The sequence below is a fragment of the Saccostrea echinata genome, unplaced genomic scaffold (assembly GCF_033153115.1).
Source record: "Saccostrea echinata isolate AGI-Se365-2 ecotype Australia unplaced genomic scaffold, CSIRO_AGI_Sech_v1 ptg000025l, whole genome shotgun sequence".
In the NCBI taxonomy this organism is placed as follows: domain Eukaryota; kingdom Metazoa; phylum Mollusca; class Bivalvia; order Ostreida; family Ostreidae; genus Saccostrea; species Saccostrea echinata.
In genome coordinates this window covers 8,145,062-8,165,476 of record NW_026889774.1, presented here as the reverse complement: position 1 = coordinate 8,165,476, position 20,415 = coordinate 8,145,062, and the positions used below count along the sequence as shown (strand labels likewise).

Genomic DNA, 20,415 nt, shown 5'->3' with positions numbered 1-20,415 from the left:
TATAGAAGTATCCTCAGGTACTGTAGATTCAAGTTTATTCAAATCATGTCCCCCGGGGTAAGGTGGGGCCACAACAGTGGGTCAAAGTTTTACATAGGAATATATAGACGTAATGGTTAAGAGGCATTTGCGTAAAACGCATGGAAGACTTCAAATAGTGAAATGACCTGACAACCCTAGGAATGGACTAGTCAAAGGGTATATAAGGCAAAGTTTTGGGATAGTCAGGCATTCAGAAGCTAGCTGAAGAAGTTGGACGTTGATTCAGCAATAAAGAAGTTATTGGTTAGACAAAATAAAAGTATAAAAGTTATAAATACCAGAGGCAAGTACACTAGGGAATTGATGTTAAGTTTTGGGTGTAGTAAACCTGAAGGAAATTTAAACCTAGGGGAGAAACACGGTGCAAGTAGTACCTTACCCAGTCCCCATCTGCAAATAAGAGAAAAATCTAAGGACTGTGTGATGTACCCTCAGACAGAGTGGTCTTAATGATCATTCCAATCATTATCTCAGACAGAGTAAAAAGAAAACCTATATATCCCTTATAAGAACCTGATCATACATGTTACATAGGAAATATATTAATATTTAAAAATCTTCTTGAATCTTCTCAAGATTAACTAACCCATTATTAGTCATATTTATACAGAAGCAAACTTAGGTATTGTAGAATCAAGTTTGTTCAAATTATGACCCTCCAAGGATGGAGGGGTGGGGGGTATAACAGAGGGTTAGAAGTTTTACATAAGAATGTGTAGGAATTGTCTTGAAAAAATCTTCTGCTCAAGAACAGCAAAGCCATGATTAGTCATTTTATTTTAGAAACATCCTCAGGTAGTATAAAGTTAGGCTAGGGCCACAATGAGCTATCAGATTTTTACATAGGAATACATAAGGAAAAAAATCTTTAAAATTCTTATGCTCAAGAACAACAAAGCCTTGATTAGTAATATTGATGTGGAAGCATCTTGAGGTAGTGTAAATTTAAGTTACCCTCATAAACTTTTCAATACTGAACTGATTTCTGCTTTTTCCTAGCCAATGTGCTCAGATGAGCGATATGGCCCATGGCCTCTTGTTTAGTATAGATTTATAAAGGAAATAATTTTATAGGTATAACAATATAAACATAAAAATGGGATCATTCATAAATTGTTCAACCACTGAGTCAGAAACCCAAAACCACTGAAGCCACGACAGACCTGTAAGAAAATTCGGATCATTAAGAAATTCTACTATATTAGTTGTAGCATCAAAATGAATAATCTTTATTTATTAGTGTGGAAGTTTGGTCAAATTATGGCTCAAGGGGAAAGAGGGGTTCAAGAAGTTTAGGTTCTCAATTACAAAAATAAAGAGGGAAGTCTTTAAAATCTCAAAAGGCTACAAATGTTCTATTTTATCAGTATGCAAATACGTTAAGTTGCAAGAAGGTGTTAAATTAGTGCATTTTCTATATATATTTTATTATCCTTTTTATCGCCAAAATATGGCTGAAATATTGCCGACTCGGCGTTAAACAGTAATAATCAATCAATCATATTATCCTTTATACTCATAATAATGTTTGTATAAATTAATGAGGTGTAATATTTCAGGGACAGGGACACCAGTTGGCGATTACATTGAAGTAAGCTCTCTAGGATCTTTCTTTTCAAAATATTGTGAAGAAGAAATACCGATAGGTTCGGTAAAAACCAATATTGGTCATTTAGAGGCAGGTGCCGGAATGGCTTCTTTAATCAAAGTACTTCTGATGATGAAATACGGGCATTTTGTTCCTTCCCTTCATGCTGAAACATTAAATCCCAAAATTCCTTTTAGTGCTTGTAAAATGAAAGTTAGTCGCAGTCTTCAGAAGTGGCCAGCAAATTCTGAGGGGAAGAGGATAGCTTCAATAAACTGTTTTGGCTTTGGTGGAACTAACTCACACGCTATTGTGAGAAATTATGAGGAAACTGGTAGCTCTTCTGTTCAATTACAGTATATGGAAAGCTGCCTTAATATGGCATTTTATGTTCTCTTATCAGCCAAGGATTTGAGTGCATTATATGATACAGCCAAGCATTTACTTGAGTTTCTTCTTGATGATATGGATACAATCTCGCTTATTGATCTTTCAAGCACAACAGTTCATTTCAGGAGTCACTATAGATTTCGAAAAGTGTTTGTTGTTGAAAACACTTCAAAATTAATTTCAGAAATCGACGAATTTGTGCATAAAAAGTTACCCATACCAGGAGCTCTCAAAGAAAGACCTAAAATAATATTTGTGTATTGTGGTGTTGGTACAACCTGGGTAAAAATGTGTAAACAGCTCATCACTCAAGATAAAGTCTTTGAAAAAACCATTATAGAAATTGATAAGCATCTGAGTTCTTTCACAGACATTTCTGTTCGTACGATTTTTGAAACAGAAGAAGATATTTCAGATCCTCTGAAAAATCATCTGTCAATCTTTGCTTGTCAAGTTGGTCTAACAGCGATGTGGGAACATTTGGGTGTCAATCCAACTGCTATAATTGGCCAATCTGTTGGGGAAGTTGCAGGTGCGTATGCAAGTGGAAATCTTACCCTGAAAAACGCTGTTAGAGTGATTTATTTTCGGTCCCTTAATTTGGCAAGTGAAACCTTCGGGAAAATGGTTCTTATTCAACATTGCCCTGTTGAAGTAATTGAGGAAACTTGCGAGAATCTTGTGGCCGGAAAAGCTAATGTTGCAGTTTATCACAGCAGTGTTTCCTGTGCAGTCTCGGGTGACAAAGAGGCTATTGAAGAATTAAAACTTAAACTTGCTGATAAATCAGCAAAAATAACTCATTTGAATGTAAAATGTGCATATCATAGTCATTTGACAAAAAATGCAAGTAAAAGGTTGGAGCAAATTCTATCAGGCATCGAGAAAAAAATTCCAAGGACAACCGTTATTTCAACGGTCACTGGCCAAATAGCTGATGAAAATTTTGGATCAAATTCTTATTGGGCTGACAATGTATTTAAACCCGTGCGATTTCAACACGCTTTAGAGGAAGCAAAACGAAGAGCCCCTAATTCAATTTTTCTTGAAATTGGCCCGAGTCCGGTTCTAAGAGCTCACCTATCAAGCATATTTCCCGATTCCGTAGAAGAAGCTCTGCCTTCAATGAAACGAGATAAAGAGATCGATGTTTTTCGAGAAACTTTCATCAACCTCTTTGGAAAAGGAATCCCAGTTTCATGGGAAAAGATTGTTCCAATGCAGAAATTTCTTTCGTGTCCAAAATACCAATTCAGTAAACGGAAGTATCTCGTAAAGTCAGAAAAAATCAAAAGCATACTAAATGGAGATACAGAGGACGAAAGCACATTGCTTACCAGAACTAGAATTGGAAATAATGAGCAATTTACGATCACTTTAAGTCGAAAGAATACGCCATTTATCTATGACCATACTTTAGATGGGAACATAGTTGTACCGGCTGCAATGTACGGGGACGTTGCTTTAGAAATAGGAACAATGCTTTTGCAAAGCAGAGGAGTGACGGAAATGGACATTTCCTGGGATATCCATAGAACACTCTTAGTCAAAGATACAGAACAAAACATTGTAGTAAAAGCACTTGAAAAAGAGAAGACTATTTATTTCGAAGCAATTTCATCAGAAAGCCAGTCAGTATTATCCTCTGGTACGATAAAGCAGTCCACTACTTCAGGAATTACCACACTGAACATAGAAAGGCTCATTTCTTTATTACATAACGAAAAAGAAACAACCAATGTTTACCCAACATTGCGAAGTCTGGGATTTCATCATGGCGCATTGTACCAAACGATAAAGAAGTGTGTTTGTCGCGGAGTTGAATGCATCAGTGAAATAAATCTGTCTGATGAAGTAATGACAAATTTAAATAGGGCTTTCTTTCATCCTATCATTATAGACAGCATGTTTCAGTCTTGCTGTGGGATTCACTTTCAAAAGAAAGACAAAGTGAAGGCAAGAACTCTTCCTAGTCGTGTGTCCCGTCTGACTGTAAAGCAAAAACCATGCGCACGTATGATATGCTATACAGTTCTTGTCTACGAAAATTCAGTAACTGCAACCTTCAACATTCTACTTTTGCATACAAATGGAAGCATTATTGCCAAAATATCAAATTATGAAGTCACCAAAGTTGCTTTGGAAAGCGACATTTTTTCTCTCTCCTACAGCGAAACTTGGAATGCTATAACTTTGCCTCAGTTAAGAGATTTGGACAGAAAAAAACTTTATTTACTTTCTTGGAACAAAGAATATCTTTCACTTCTGGAAAATGCCTTTTCAAAAAGATTTAGGACTTCAGAGGTTCGTTGCCTTGCTTTGTCAGACAACTTTGAACATCAATTGTCTGTTTTCCTTGAAGAGGAAGTTGACACGCAGCAATTTGATATAATATATATTCCGGGATTACCTGAAATAAAAACACAAACAACGGGAGATGAACTAATGAACTCAGTAAAACAAACAGCCCATTGTTTTCTCGAACTTGTAAAGATACTTTACAACAACAAGGTACACATTCTAGTCATAACAAATAAAACACAGGCTTGTCAATCTATCAAAACAGGGATTATCGGTGCTGAATTATGGGGAATGGTTCGGTCTGTATCGCAGGAGGGAACACAGCTTTCTTTTACTCTACTGGATATAGAGGATCTAACTGAGCAATCAATGGACTACATCATCAGAATTATAACAGAAATGGATCCTGGAAATACTTTTGCTCCTTCTGACTATGCTGTACGCCAAAACATCATTTACAAGAATGAATTAAAGAGGATGTCTGATGAATTTCATTCAACGGTGTATAAATCAACTTTCCCAAAGGAGACGGACAAGGTGTGCTTTAGATATCACGGCGATAAATCTGAGCTATCTTATTTCGCAATACCTTGTGATGAAGATTCTGTCGATCTTGAGTTTTGTTGCATCAAACCAAAGCAAGCTCTTCCGTGCATACATGATACTTTTTTTATTCAGGATAATTTAACTCCTGAGCGTTACTGTTCGGAAAACAAAATCAAAGGTTTTGGAATAACAGTTTGTGAAGTTGTTGGTACAGCAGAAGTTGATGGCAGAGAACTAGAAGTTATAGCATTTGGGCAGATGGAATTAAGATCGGAAATCAGGGTGGACAAAAGATGCGTTTTCCAAAAATCAGAACTAACTGGATATAGTCTAGGCAGCTTGCACGCAGCTATAATTGCAATAGCCATTGCAGATTTAGTGAAACACAAATCAGATGTGTTTATTGATTTTAGTGAAAAATATTCCTTGATTTATCATTTTCTGTTTTCTGCTCTATTGGAAAAGAAATGTGTTATATCAAGTTGCGAGACTGCATACTCCAAGAAAACTCAAAATATTAAAGCAGTTCAGTTAGTTGTGTTGTCTGAAGAGGGTTATGATGATCCTCACATGTTCCGTGTTCTTTTTCCAAGTGTACGAACATGCATTTCCTTAAAAGGCGCAATGCCAAGTTCTTTCATAGATCAAACTTTATGCAACTTTCATGTTATTAATGTTGTTGATTTATTTCGTTCAAATTGTATGGAAGTTACGTCACTAAGGGAGAGATTATTGACAACACTAAGATGCAATAAAAAGATAGACAGTCCAACTCCTAGCCTCTTAGACATCGATAAACTCTCAGATAAGATGGAGTTAAGAATACCAGACGAATTTCTCATTCGAACGGACTCTGCTTATATCGTAGTTGGAGGGTTGACTGGGTTGGGATGGTTAATAGTCAAGTATCTATGTAGAAGAGGAGCCAAAATGATAGTGTCACTTTCAAGACGTTCGCTCTCTAGTGAAAATAAAAAACGTATTCAAAACATAAAGTTTCTCCATGGAGTTAGTGTGGTGCATAGAGAAGTCGACTTAAATGAGCTGGAGCATCTTAAACAAGTGATGTACACCATCCAACAACAAATGCCTAATATTCCTATTCGGGGAGTGTTTCAGGGAGCTGCAGAGTTGAAAGACCAAACAGTTTTAAAAATGACGGTTGAAACTTTTGATATACCTCTTATGGTTAAAATAAAAGGAACCTGGAACCTTCATCTTGCCACTAAAGAAATGAATCTTGATTTCTTTGTTTTGCACTCTAGTGTTGCATCCACATTCGGAAGCCACTCACAATCCAATTATGCTGCAGCAAATGCATTCCTCGACAGCTTTTCTCACTACCGCAGATCTTTAGGACTTCCAGCGCAGGTGATAAATTGGGGTGCATTAGACGTTGGTTTGGGATCTGATCCTAGTTTAAAGGATTTCTTTCTTCACAAAGGAATTAATTTGATGTCTGTTAGCCAAATATACAGTGTTTTAACACAAATGCTTTTGTCAGATCATACACAAGGCATTTTTGTTGATTTTGACTTAAAAAAATTTCTCACAGCTAGTAGCAAAAGGTGGGAAAAGTCAAAGTTTACTAATCTAATATCTTTTGCTGATAGATCGATTTTCGAGGAGAATGATGATGAAAAGAGCAGCTATGAATCGATTCAAAATTTTGTAGATCTTGTGAAAAAAACTTCGTCTCAAATTCTAATGGTTGAAATTTCAGAAATTGCTGACACGCATTCATTAACTCGATTTGGATTGGATTCTCAGAACGCAGTCGAGATCACAAACATAATATTTTCCGAAACAAAAGTCAGAATTCCAATTGTACTGATATTGTCAGGGGAATTATCGGTATTAGAAATTGCCAAATTTTTGAGAGAAAAGGAAATGTTGAGCAGAGAATCCAGTGACTTATCGGGAGAGAATCAATCCTTATCTAAGACAATGTCAGTCGTAGAAAAGCAGCTAAAAAGTGTCCATGACATTCATAAGGAATTGTCATTTGTTGCGACGTATGCCATATCCAACTCACGAAATCAACCAAACTTTTGGGAAAAGGTGTTCCAAATTTTTTTTAGAATGAATCCTAACTTAAGAGTACAAAGTACTGAAAATTACTTGTGCTTGCAAGATTCAAACAATACAGTGGATTGTGAAGACTTTACTTTTCCATTCGAGTTTGTGAAAACGAGAAGTGTATCTGGCTCTTTATTACAGAATGTTGAAGTTTTAGTATCTATGATATATGAAGATATAGACAATAAACCACAACTTCACATAAATTGCAACAGAGTGGGACTGGATGTCTTTTGTGCAAAAATTATCCAGAATGACCTACAAAGGATTGTATCGCATGTTCTTGCATCACAACCCGTCCCACCTTGGTTTGATAAACCGCACATTGACATTGTAAACGTGTATGCAAACAAATTGCATGAAATTGCTGAAAAGTCAAGAACATTTTGGAAAAACCATCTTAGATTGTGCAGCACATCAGACAGTTGTATATCTTACACAAATGGCTTTGAATTAGAAAATACAAAAAAAGAAATCGAAATTCCGAAAGCTCTTATCGAATTTGCAAAAAAACATGATTTATCCATGTTTATCATTGTATGCAGTGCCTTTCAGATAGTATTGAACAAATTAACTAATGCCGGACGAGTTTCTTTATTAACAGAGATTGATTTGCGCTCAGAGCTTCCGGAATGTCAAGATGTGATTTTACCATGTGCTAATTTGATTCCCCTTGCATCCCCCAGTTTTGAGGATTCTTTTGCTAGAGTCTGTGATATGCTAGTGGAAAATAAAGCCGTTGTCAATCAGTGTATGAATCATTGTCTGTTCCCTTTTGTTGAAATCAAGGATCTTATGGAATTTGATCGGAAAACCCACATGAAGCATTATTTCCTTTTTGACTCGTTGGAAAATGTTAATAATCAGTGCATACAACTAAAGTCACTGGAAGTGAATACAAATATGGATTATGAAACTGGTCTCTATGCAAAGCACAATTTGGCACAAAATACATTAGAATTAGAGTTTCAGTTTTGCTCTGGATTTGTTTCTAGCGTTAACACTCCCAGTGTTGTTAATTTTGTGTCGGATTTCATCCAAACACTTCCAGAAAAATATTACCAAACTTTACACCAGCTAAAGCTTCCAACATGGTCGGAAAAAAGCCCAGCTTTGTTTCCAAAAGGTCAGTATGAAACTATCAAAATTCTGATATTAATCAAAATTTGAGGTTTATATACATGTACTTGTAGGTACGTACATTGTGTATGTATTGTCGATTCGTACATTTTATCTGAACTAAATTCTGTTCTGAATTTTGTTTTTATTTTTGATAGGAAACATTTTATTTATCAAGAATGATGGGAAAAAAGAGCAAGTTTTCTTGGAATTATCCGAGCACCCACCAAATCTTACATGGGGTTCAGAGCTGGACAAACAAATAGGATTATCAGATATTGATGAGTTCCATATTTTCCATGTTGATGGTATGAAGGATTAAATGATTTTCAGCAGTTTGTAAATCATGATAATAATGAAAGGCAAACGGTAAATAGACATGTATCAAATGTACATTCGACTAATTCGTGCTTTCAAAAATGTTGGTAAGCTAAATTAATTTTCTTTTAACTTTTTAGGACATTCTTGCCTGCGGTTGCAACTTAATGGAGGGAGGAAGGATGTGAACTTGGAGGAGTCAGATAACCAATCATTCCAGACATTGGTTTCTTTCTTAAAAAGTCAACTGTTGTCCGATGAAACAAAATGAAATGATGATTAGAAGGCACACACTTAGGCCTGTATAGAAAAAGAAGGAAATCCTTCAGTGGGTTTTGAATTCATTAAGAATACAGTCGAATCCCGAATATGTGAGACTTTTCAAAAAGCTGAGATTCCCAAGTTGAAACCTTATGATTAGACCAAGACCACAAATTAACATGTACCTCCATGTGTCCGTAATATTTGACATATCGGCAATCGCGATTCTGATATAGATCTTCTTTGATATTGGATATTTAAACTAAAATACTCTGAATAACTGTGTATATTTTTATCCCCTATAAGATTTCTTTATTTTATTTTTGTTGTTGTTGTTTTATTTTTAATCTTTATATTTATCTCCTTGAAACATCCTGTTATAATTAACAGGGAAAATTAACGTAGTGTGTTTACTTCTGTTTGATATTCTTTATGAATATTTTTATTTGTAATAAGTATCCTGACACAAATTGTTATAAAAATTATTATACGACATTCTGCATTGCTGATGTGGTGCATTTTTATGTGTGTACTCGGTAAAAGATATATTTTGGATTCAAATGTTTTTGGATTCGGAGTCGTATATATGGTCTGTCCAGCTGTCTGTTTATCTGTTTGTAAGCAAATCTTTAAGTTTGCCCATATCTTTAAATGGTTGGTTTAAGGGCTTCCATATTTCACATGTGTATTCCTTGTGACAAAGCCTTTTTTGGAACTATCATTTTTGACCTCATGGCCTTGACCCTGAGTTTTCAGATGATAACTTTAGTTCTCTGTAAGCTTTTGCAATGAAACTTAAGGTCATGCTTTTTTTAACATAAGAAATACCCCTTTGAACGGTCATTGTTGACCTTTTTATTCTCTGCATATTTTTCCTGTTTTTCCACCCTTTTTTCCTTAAGGGGGGGAGGGGGCACCAATTCTTTGAATTAGCTTGTTTACCTCATGATCATGACCTTTGAGTTTGACATACTTTTGAAAACCTTAAACCTTGGCTATGAGCTAACATACGGGGGCATCACTGTTTCACAAACATATCTTGTAGTCTTCAATAAAATCTGAAACCACACTTTTTATGAGATATGGTACTTTCAGTTAGATAAAATATTAGCCACCCGTCATCCAACATTAAAATCGATGTAAGAGCTTGAGATCACCGTTTCAGAAGTAGAAAAAATAAGCACTGATTTCTGATGTCACAAAAGTATAGTCGTACAGCGTATTTCATCTATAATTCCTTCGAATGGCAAAAATTCTAATAAATAAAAACATGACATCTTAGTTTAAGAACAGACTCGTGCAATAAGTAATATCTTGATTTTGGTGTAAAATGTTTTTTTACATATACATCTTTAAAAATTACAGAATTATGGGCCATATCATTTTTAATCTTAAATTTGTTTATGTTTAAAATGATGTGTTATAGTTTTAAGATATCCAGTGCAATAAAAGCAACATGCAAATATTCAGCTTGTCTGTTTTCCATTTCTTCCATTAAAAAAGATAGTATTTGAACAGTAATGAGTACAATTTTTCTATTATATTCTTTGTAATCTATTTAGAGTGTGTGTTGAGAAAGAATCGATTGTATATTTAGGCGGGTCCGGCTAAAGGTATATATATACTGGAGATTATCTTGTTTTATGCCTCCGCCAGCTGTTCACAATAAGTCTCGGAACAGTTTCTAATGCAATTTTAGGGGAATTATGTTTAGAGGTAATGATTGAGATTTTTAGGAACACTGGATAACAGATAAAAGATTCAGGATAAGATGCAGCTGTATGCTTAGATTTCTAGTCTTCAAGACCATAAACAGGGAACAGACTTAAGTCAAAATTTAGATTTTGAATATATATTTATTTAATTAACCTTTACAAAATTAAAAGTATATATGATATTCCAATATAAACACTTTCAAATTTTTGTAAGGGACCGGCAACATTTATCACAAGGATGGGGCCGATACAAATGGGCATAGGACAATTTCTTTTTGTCCCCCGTTTACACTGAAAGTTGGGTACATTAATTTGGGTCTGTCTGTCTGTCCATCCGTCTGTCTGTCTGTTTTCTGTCTGTGTGTAACACTTTCGTTTCCAGACGATACCTCAAGAAGCCTTTGAGCTTTTGCAATGAAATTTTATATCAACTCCCTATGGCCTAAAAAAAAAGACCCCTATTGATTTTTAGATTAATAGTCAAATGTCAAGGTCACAACTTCATACATTCTGTCTGTGTGTAACATTTTCGTTTTCGGACGATATCTCAAGAAGGCTTTGAGCTTTTGCAGTGAAATTTTACATCACAACTCCCTACACTACTGGACTTAAAATTCCCTAATATTCTGAAAAATCTCTCTGATAAACTCTGGAACTCACTGCCTAAGCACTGTATTTCTCTGCACAAACACTGTGCAGTCACTGTACAAAATCCCTGTGCCTACTGTAATTCCCAATAAATCACAGTACAAGCCAACTGTTATTTTCTGTACATCACAGTACGTTCCCTCTGTACAGCCCAGTACACCACTGTTTGACAATGGACGCCTCTACAGTAGAGCACTGTACATGTATATCACAGACGTGTACAGTACTTAATTTTAGTACGGCACAGTACACCACTGTTGCTCACTGTACACATTGCAGTTTGGCACTGTACATCACTGATCCACGCTATATGCATTCCAATGCACTACTGTGCAGCCACTTTTCAAACTGAGGATGGATATAATTGCACTTTTTGCTTTATATTCTTCAAATGACTGGTATTACATTAAAAATATTGAAGACTATTTTTCGACTAAAATTTCATCATCTTTGATTAAGTGCCAAATAAATAATATTTAACTATCTAAACATTGGTAGTTTTGCGATGTAATTAACATACGTTGATGACATCTATTCTTAAAGTTTTGAATTAACTTTGTAACTATTTCACATGATGATTTAGCATTGAATTACTTTGACTTTACATGTACATTGTCAATTTCCGTAGTTCGATAATGGGTTAAACAACCTGATTTCGTAGTTGCATTCTGAAAAAAAATTAAAACATGAACTTATTACTAATATTCTTAAATATTTTCTCAGCAAATTAGTCATGACAATCTCTCTCTCTCTCTCTCTCTCTCTCTCTCTCTCTCTCTCTCTCTCTCTCGTTTATTTGTATAATCATTTTAATAATTATAAGAAGAATTTAAAAATATAGTGTTTGAATTGAATTGGGCTTTAAAATAAAATAATTGAAAGAAAATCAAAATTTCGGATGAATGGATACAGTCTTATCATAGAGTTAGCATGTACACGCATCAGGAAATGTACGCAAAACAGGAAACGGTGGACAGTAGCGAGAAAACAAAAGGTGGCAAGAAGCAATCATATTTAAAAAGAAATTTAATTGAAATTGAGAAATTTTAGAGAAATAATTTTTTTAATTTTGGCCAATCCCGATCGAAATTAATTAAACTGATCCCAACCAGAATTTTGTCATAATTTGAAATAGACAACATTTTCACAAGAATACTAGTTTGTTTATGTGTAATACATGTTAAAAAGTAAGTGAATCCAACACGCTATAACCATTACGCCATCGAGACCACCGTTTCAAAGTGAAAAATGACAGATATTTTGAAAGTTTTGAGAAGTTTTGAAACAAATAATATATTTTGCATTCTAATAAGACTCTCTATTAGCCCTATCAATTTCATAGAAAAATATAAAATTTAGAAGATGCCATGAAGTTTTGTTTTGTTTTGTTTTTGTTTTTTTTTTATTAATTCTTACCTCCCCATTTGCTGTTCACAAGCTGATATAACTGATTTCACACCAAATTTCATACAAACTATTAAATCATTGCCAAATAGTTTGACATCACCTATTAAAGTTATTTTAAGAGTATTAACTGTCATGACCGTGAAATTTACGCAACCCATGAAAATTAAGTAACAAGTAATAGATTTACAAGTTTTCTTCATTTGGGTCTTCCATGTAGTACCTAACATATTGTTGAATTGTGCTCAAAATAAATTTCATTACTACACTGTTTACAAAGAAAACGAAGTGTGATATTTTATGTAACATACACTATTTTACTCTTATCACTGCAGCTGAACTGCACTTAATTTCCTCAAAAATGTAGAATTTTTCACAAGAATTTGTCATTAAAGTATAGCTACTTAAACAAGTTTCCTCACCAAAAATTGAGATACCTTACCGGACATTTTGGCAAGACGCCAAAGGGTGATATTCCTTATGGGTAATCTTCTGAATTGCCAGTGTCACAATTTTTGGTGTACATATTTTTAAAACATACTGAAAACAATTTAGAAATCACAAGAGAATGACAATATGAATATTTTTTTAATATAATACCAAGGAATACAAAACAGATATTTGAGGAACGTGTCGTCTGACCTTAAAATCAATTATTTCAAATTCTTTGTAAAATGCGATTTAATAAAGTATTTTTAGACATTACAAGCTCTCGAAGTGAAGGTTTACAAGATAATGTCATCAGAGGGTTTACCGTTTGAGTCTACGCTATAAAATATATAGATAACATCAGCTGATCAGTGTACACATCGTGAACGTGCAAGCATTTATCAATCTTTGTAAATTTCAATTAATTTAGATATGTAAAAAACATCTTACCTTCTTTTGAATCGTTCATACGGGTGCACGATGTTTCGGGACCCCTACCTTTCGGGACCTTTTGAAAGGGTGTATAATGTTTAGAACATTATTTTGAACATCTTTTGTTCAATATTGCTTATCAAAATAGTTCCCACTTTCGAGATATAGAGTGCCAAAGATTTGGCATTCTGGTCCCTTATTATGTAACATATGACGTAATTATCATAATGTATAGGTATTCACTCCATTACTTTTATACCAACATGAAAAACAACAACATGCTATGCATGACAGCCAGCCGAGCGTGCGCGCTGGACGCCGTATTTTATTGACAGTCTCCACACAACAATAAATCAGTATATACATGTACATACAGTACATTGTATGACGAAATAAAAAACAGGTTCAAACAAACGCTCTTTAATGGGGTGGGGGTGGTAACCTTAAAAAAAATATGACAAGCAACAATAAAATAAAAAATTCAACTATTTAATCCCGAAAATCCTATAGCCCTCTAGAAGGGGGGGGGGGGTGAACCTTTTTCTACTTTTTGGTACACTTTCCTAAAGAAAAAAATTCTGAAATTTGTCAGTGCTCGACCTTGCAGCAACAAAAGGTTTTAAGGTTTTGTATGTATATGTGTGTGAGTATAATGGGGGGGGGGGGGGAGGGGGGCAAAATCTTGAAGGAAAAACTAAACGGGCTTGTGTTATAAAGGATTGCATGTGTAATATGGATAATTTTCTAATAAAACCACAAGAACTTTTCTATGATTCAAATGAGAGATTTACCAGCCAACTCTGCTGGATTAATATTCATTGTTTTCAACCCAGAATAAGGGAATTTCTGAATTTTTAACACGTACTGCATGAAAACATCACTTGAAGTACAAGTTTATTAAAACTTCAGAGAGATCTGTTTTAATCTTTTATTTTATCCCTTCCTATTTCAGAATGAGTCTTTTTTTTTTCAATTCTGTATGATCAGTAAATATTCTGTTTAACAAAATTATGTACAAATAACTAAGATCAAACATTGATGTTTGTTAAATAATCACATTTCAATTTCTTTTGTTCAGTAACAGTCCAATTTTGAAGGATATCAGTACTGAGACAGTCTGATATTACGATTAATATCAGACTGTTCACTAATATCGGACTGCCACAGCAAGGGGTCCAGCCTAAATTCCTTTGCAAAGGCGTATTTTTCTTTGCAACAGAGAAAATGGCGGAGTCGAAGCGGAGACTGGAAAGAAGGCCAGTAAACATCACGAAATTTTTAATGATTCGTGCATTTAATTCGGTATCAAATATGTCGTTTCGGTGAAGCATTTATTTGTCTTTTGGAGGGATACTTTTGGATACCCACGACTTACATGCCAAAAAATCTATTGAAATAGAACGACATGCCTTGCAGACACGGATTGAATACGTGTGTCATCATATGAGGGTAAATACTGTCTTTCACAACAGAGTACATGTTGAATGGAAAATAAATTATTTTTATAAAAACTGAATTTCAGTAATTCATGAGTTACAGTACAAGAAATATAGTTGATTTTCTACACCCTATACAGTTCCCTTTCCAATATCCCCACTTTCAACGATGATAGAATTTTAGATCCGTCGACCATAATCTACCCGATCGCAAACAGTCTAAATACTCTTTGGAACTTGCATATGCCCTTGTCCAGATTTTTTTTCCTTATTTACCAACCTCAGGTTTGAGCGTATCAAGGGATCAGTCTCTAGAGAGAAAAAATAAAATAAAAAAGTGTATCAGAGGTAGGGAGAAACTAACAAAAAATACACCCTCCCCAATTAGAATCATAGGATTTACTGTGTACACACCACTTAAATTATGCTGGGTGACAGGGGATTTTCATCGTGAAAAGTATGTATACAATTTGATTGCAAACACTATATTGCTGCCTGTAATTTTGGCGAAGAGGCCTTTTCAATATAACGACCAATGTTCTGAATCACAGAGTTGCAAAGTAAACATGTCCTAATATCGACTTTGCAAAGTAATTTTAATCTTAAAGTCATAAATTGTGGATTAAATTTCTAAAACTGGCTTTGTGTGAATGGAAATTGTGTTTTTCTAATATTTGACCGGAAAATTTACAAATATATGTAATTTTTACAGCTTTGGACTGTGCAGTATGTTACAAATAACCGATGATTGGTTATGAATGCGACAAACAATAGAGACATGTCTATGGTTTTTCTTCAATAATTTTTTCATCTTAAAGTAAATCTCTTTAGCTTAGTTTTCCCATTGGAAAGGATGGATAGGCGCACCGAAACGTAACATCCATTTATCAAAATTAATGATTATAGTTCCTAAAATTACACGAAAGTTACTGACCTCGTTTTCTTCTCCGCTTCGTATCCGCCATTTTTTCGGTTGCAAAGAAAAATACGCCTTTGCAAAGGAATTTAGGCTGAACCCCTTGCACAGGTAAATTTTTAGACTGCAAGAACAAAGAAATGAGATCACAGCAATGTTTTAAGTTTTAAGAATATATATATATATATATATATACCCGGGTCAACATAGTTAGCAAACTAAGCATAACAAGAATAACAGAATAACAAATATAAATTATAGCATTTCTACAAATGTCACACTCTTATTTTTGAAAATACGAGTTTTCGATAACTTCAGTAATAAATCTATATTGTTTTTCATAGGAAAGTAACATATCATTTGTTATTTGTTTCAATTTTATTCTGACATCTACAAAATATTTTGAATTTATATATATCTTATATGCAAAGAGTAAATGTCTAATATCTTCAATTTCATCACATATATTACAAAACGCCGATGATCTATATATGCATTTGAAAAGAAAACTGTTACAACACAATGTATTATTCAATAGTTTTCACAGATTCACATATTCTTTTGTCATAAAGATCTTTTACTTCGTTTCTATATAATTATATACTTTCAGCTCTCTTTTGCAACAGAAAATACTTTTTTAAACAGTAATTGATAACTTGGGGCTTTAAATTTCTTAAAAAAGTAGGTTATCGTAGAAAAATTTACATTGTTTTTATCTTCAATACAATATAAATCATTGATAAAATTGAAACAATACTAACCTATTGTTTGTATGTATGAACAACACGTCATAATGAATCATATTGAATCTTACAGCTTTTTAATAGAAGTTTCAAAACTAAGGTGAACCAAAATACGACTTCGTTCCGGTGGCTGAAGCGATAAACCTACTGAAATCGAATGCAATTTTTTTTTTTGGCGGAAACCACTTTGATACAGTAGAAGGAATAAACCTTTTAAGTTTCCGTAAGATTCCTAGCGTAGTTACTGAGAAAAATAGAAATCAAAGAATTTTTACTTTTTGTCTGTTTCCATGACAACGGTAGGAATTTAGAAAATTTTGAATGTTGACTGTACACAAAGAGTTTCCAATTATAATTTATGTAAAGTTTCATCATGATTGTCCAAGCCAGGTGCACCTCTGAGAACATATGTGAGCATAATACCTTTTTCTGTTTTATTTCTGTGGTAACTGTGAGCGGCCAATTCCAGGTTTTTTTTTTTAAAATAGAAATCACTTTGACACAATACAAGGAATCATCCTTTGGTGTTTCAAAATGACTGCTTGAGCAGTTACTGAGAAAATCGAAGTTAAAGGATTTTCACTTTTCCTCTGATTCCATGGCAACTATTTGCAATTTTTTGAAAATTTCAAATGTGAATCGCACAACTACAATTACAGTTATACTGATCATCATGTCTTAAAGTTTCATGATGAATGTTCAAGGGACCAGTAAGAACACTCCCGGACAAAATTCCTCACTTTTCGTAAGTTTCCATGGCAACGGTAGCCTTTTGAATCTGAAAGTCTTCACTTCACAAGTACAACTGCAAATAAAGTGATCGTCTTTTGTGGAAAGATTCAAAATGTTTGTCCCAGCCATCTGCGAGAACATCTCCGGACAAAGTTTTTAGGCGTACAATAGCAATATGTCGCCCGACTTCGTTCGGGGCGACATACTAAAAGTGAAAAATAAACCTAAGAATAACAAGAAGGTCTTCCGTAGAGGACGGAAGACCTTAATAATAATATTTGTTTGTTTGTTTGTTTATTGTTAAACGCCCCTTCGAGATTTTTTCACTCATATGGAGACGCCACCACTTGCCGATGGAGAGCTGCAAATTTTGACCTATACTTGAGGCACTTAGGGCCATTGAGCAGTGAGGGATCTTTTTCGTGCCAGCACCTATTGCGACTCGGGACCTCGGTTTATACGGTCTCATCCAAAGGACCGGTCTCCACGTCCCACAGTGGGATTCGAACCCGCGACGTAAGGATCAACTCCTTACTCTAGAGCGAACGCTCAAACCACTGCGCCACGCGGGCGACTTAATAATAATAAGAAACAGAGTAAAAATAATATGTTCCCAAACTTCGTATGGGGAACATAATAATGCGTTTAATACGTTGACTTATCATCAATGTAGACTTGGGTTTGGTAGCAAGGCTTTGGTAGAATATGCTTTGTCGAATCTGTGAATACTAGTAATTGTAATGGAAACCCTACTTCTTTACCCTGAGCTTATTCCTTTTATAAAATAGTTATATAGTACTTTAAGCCGACTTTTGTCTCGCTTGGTTTCGTTTCATTTGGTTTCGTTTCGTTAGGTTTCGCTCAATTTCGTATATCGATTACCAATCGCATCATCTCGGGCCTTTCCGTCAGAGGTCAGAAAAGTTGTTTTTCCGACCAATGACGGAAAGGCCCGAGATGATGCGATATGATGTTTACAGGTCCCCTTTATGATCATGCAACAAATCGAAACTAGATTTTATCATTATGTTTATATACACAATGTTTACAAATTGCGATTGGGCGATCAATCGTGAGCAATTCTTTTAGGGACAATTTATCTCCAAGAAAATACAGAGCTGTAGTGAGTAAAAAGTATATATATGCTTTTTATTTGCATGATCAATGAATACTTGCAAGAAAGGAATTTATTTTAAAATCCCGCAATTTAAAATATATTAAAAAAAATTAAGTTATTAAACCGAAAGTAGAATTACTTCCGTGTTGATAATTTTTTCGACCTTGTTTTATCTTGGTTTTATTTTATATTATCTGACTTTCTACAAAATCTACAAGCAATTAAAATAGCATATTTGCATGAACATAACTTCAGCAAGAATCGTCGTGATTAAAAATCTTTTACTGACGTATCTTAGAGAGGTCTGTTCAAAATTTTAGTCTCGACGAATCTCGCTGGGATTAGCACGAACACATCAAGCTGTCCATGATTCATTTGATTGGATGACATTAGAAATGTTTGTTTTTGGTCTAAAATTATAGGAAATTAATATATCCTAGCTGTAACATATTTCAAATATTTACTAGAGATAGGCATTTGGACCTCCAAATTGGTGAATATTTCATCTTCGAATCCATGATAAAATATTCATGTAGCAAGACGCTTTCAGTGTACCTTTACCTATCTTTTTAATCTTTGTATTCTTGTATTCCACGCTGTACTATCCCTCGCTTTAGGGGAAAAAAAAGGGGGGGGGAGTAAGGTAGCGGACGAGAAAGTTAGTTGGGTCTACGCTCATCTCGCTCCTTCTCCCTAGCCAAATAAATAAAAGAATATTATGGATTGGTCACTAAATTAACTATTTTAAAATATTATGGTATAATAATAATGAAAATGCTCTTTCAGTACTGCCCTTGCTGTTTGTCTAAATTGACCCCCCCCCCCTTTAGGAAATTCTTACTGTATAAAGAGATATGTAGTTTTACTCTTTTTTGTTTTAATTAAGGAATGAATTTAATAGCTACCCATTTTATACGGTATAAACTGGGTTGGGACAGTTTACGCTTTATAAACCGCGAAGCGGTTTATAAAAAAGCGTAAACTGTTCCAACCCAGTTTATACCGTATAAAATGGGTAGCTATTAAATTCATTCCTTATAATTTAATTTTCATTCATTTGGTGTAAGAAAAAAAGATGACTGTCCTTAAAAATGACTTCAATTTGTACAAAATTTGAATGTAACGTCAGGCGGATCGATACGTTTTTGACGCAAGTCATTGTGACGTAGGCAACCCATTTTATACGATATAAAGTAAATTTTTTATCCAATCAAATACAGCGTTACAACCAGAATTATATTATTAAAGGGTGTGATCAGTATTACTATTATTCATTAGCATTTAAGGTAGTACACAACAGATACGCCAAGTTATTCCTCATATTCAATTTTTCTGAAGTCTAATTTTTGCAGAATATGGCAAATGAATGTCACAATTTAAATGTTGTTTGTTCAGAATATAACGTCATATTGATATTATAGATATTTTTATTTATTTATTTGGTGTGTTTGAGAAGATATTATTTTAAACTAAATTCACAGATGTTGTGTACTACCTTAAGGAAAATTTAGTAAGTCAACTTATATACTCCTCGTGCACATTTCTTCTTTACATGAAAATTTAAGATGTACAGTACAATACACGAAAATAAATTATAATAAAATAAAAATAAAAATTTCAAATAAAATATAATTCCATACGGTGTTTTATTTAGATTAAATGATGTAACTGTTGTTGCTCTAGATACATGTACATGTATAAATCGCAGTCGGTAAATTGTTTCAAAATACTATTGTAACCCCAACTCAAGTTTGTCGATTCTCAAAAAAAAAAAAAAAATCATTAATTTTTTTTTCTAATATGCAGTAGTATCATATATGTCATGCAAAATTCATAAGAGACTTATGATTAGTAACATTGTTATAATGTACATAGAACTTATAGCATGTTAAGGCCCACTAAAAGTCCAAGCTATCGGTAAAGAACTAGATTGGACAAGAGTCATTTCTGCCCCCTCTTTAAAAAAAACCCCATAGGTAATCAAAGATTACAGAGCTCACCTCAAATGCAGGTCAGATCTAGCATTCTTTGTTATCATTCATGCACTAAGCCATCCCCACAACGTCAGGGGTCCTGTGTCAACTCGTTTCCGTTGGACCCCTGAGAAATTTCATTTGATATCTTCGGGCTTGCTTCTTTCATTGAAAAGCACCAATCAGATTGAAGTAGACAGATAATATAAGTTGACACCTAAAATGC

General features: G+C 34.2%; 2 protein-coding genes across 2 annotated transcripts in view; both read left to right on the top strand.

Moving 5' to 3' along the window:
* Positions 1-10,098, top strand: part of LOC133192336 (uncharacterized) — a 61,850-nt gene extending 51,752 nt beyond the window's left edge. The window contains exons 6-8 of the mRNA XM_061328356.1: positions 1,602-8,072; positions 8,224-8,373; positions 8,524-10,098. Of these exons, the coding sequence (XP_061184340.1) occupies positions 1,602-8,072; positions 8,224-8,373; positions 8,524-8,654 (6,752 nt within the window). The 3' untranslated portion in view covers positions 8,655-10,098. The remainder of the gene's footprint in view (positions 1-1,601; positions 8,073-8,223; positions 8,374-8,523) is intronic.
* Positions 1-20,415, top strand: part of LOC133191938 (heat shock 70 kDa protein 12A-like) — a 206,647-nt gene that overhangs the window by 181,801 nt on the left and 4,431 nt on the right. The window lies entirely within an intron of this gene.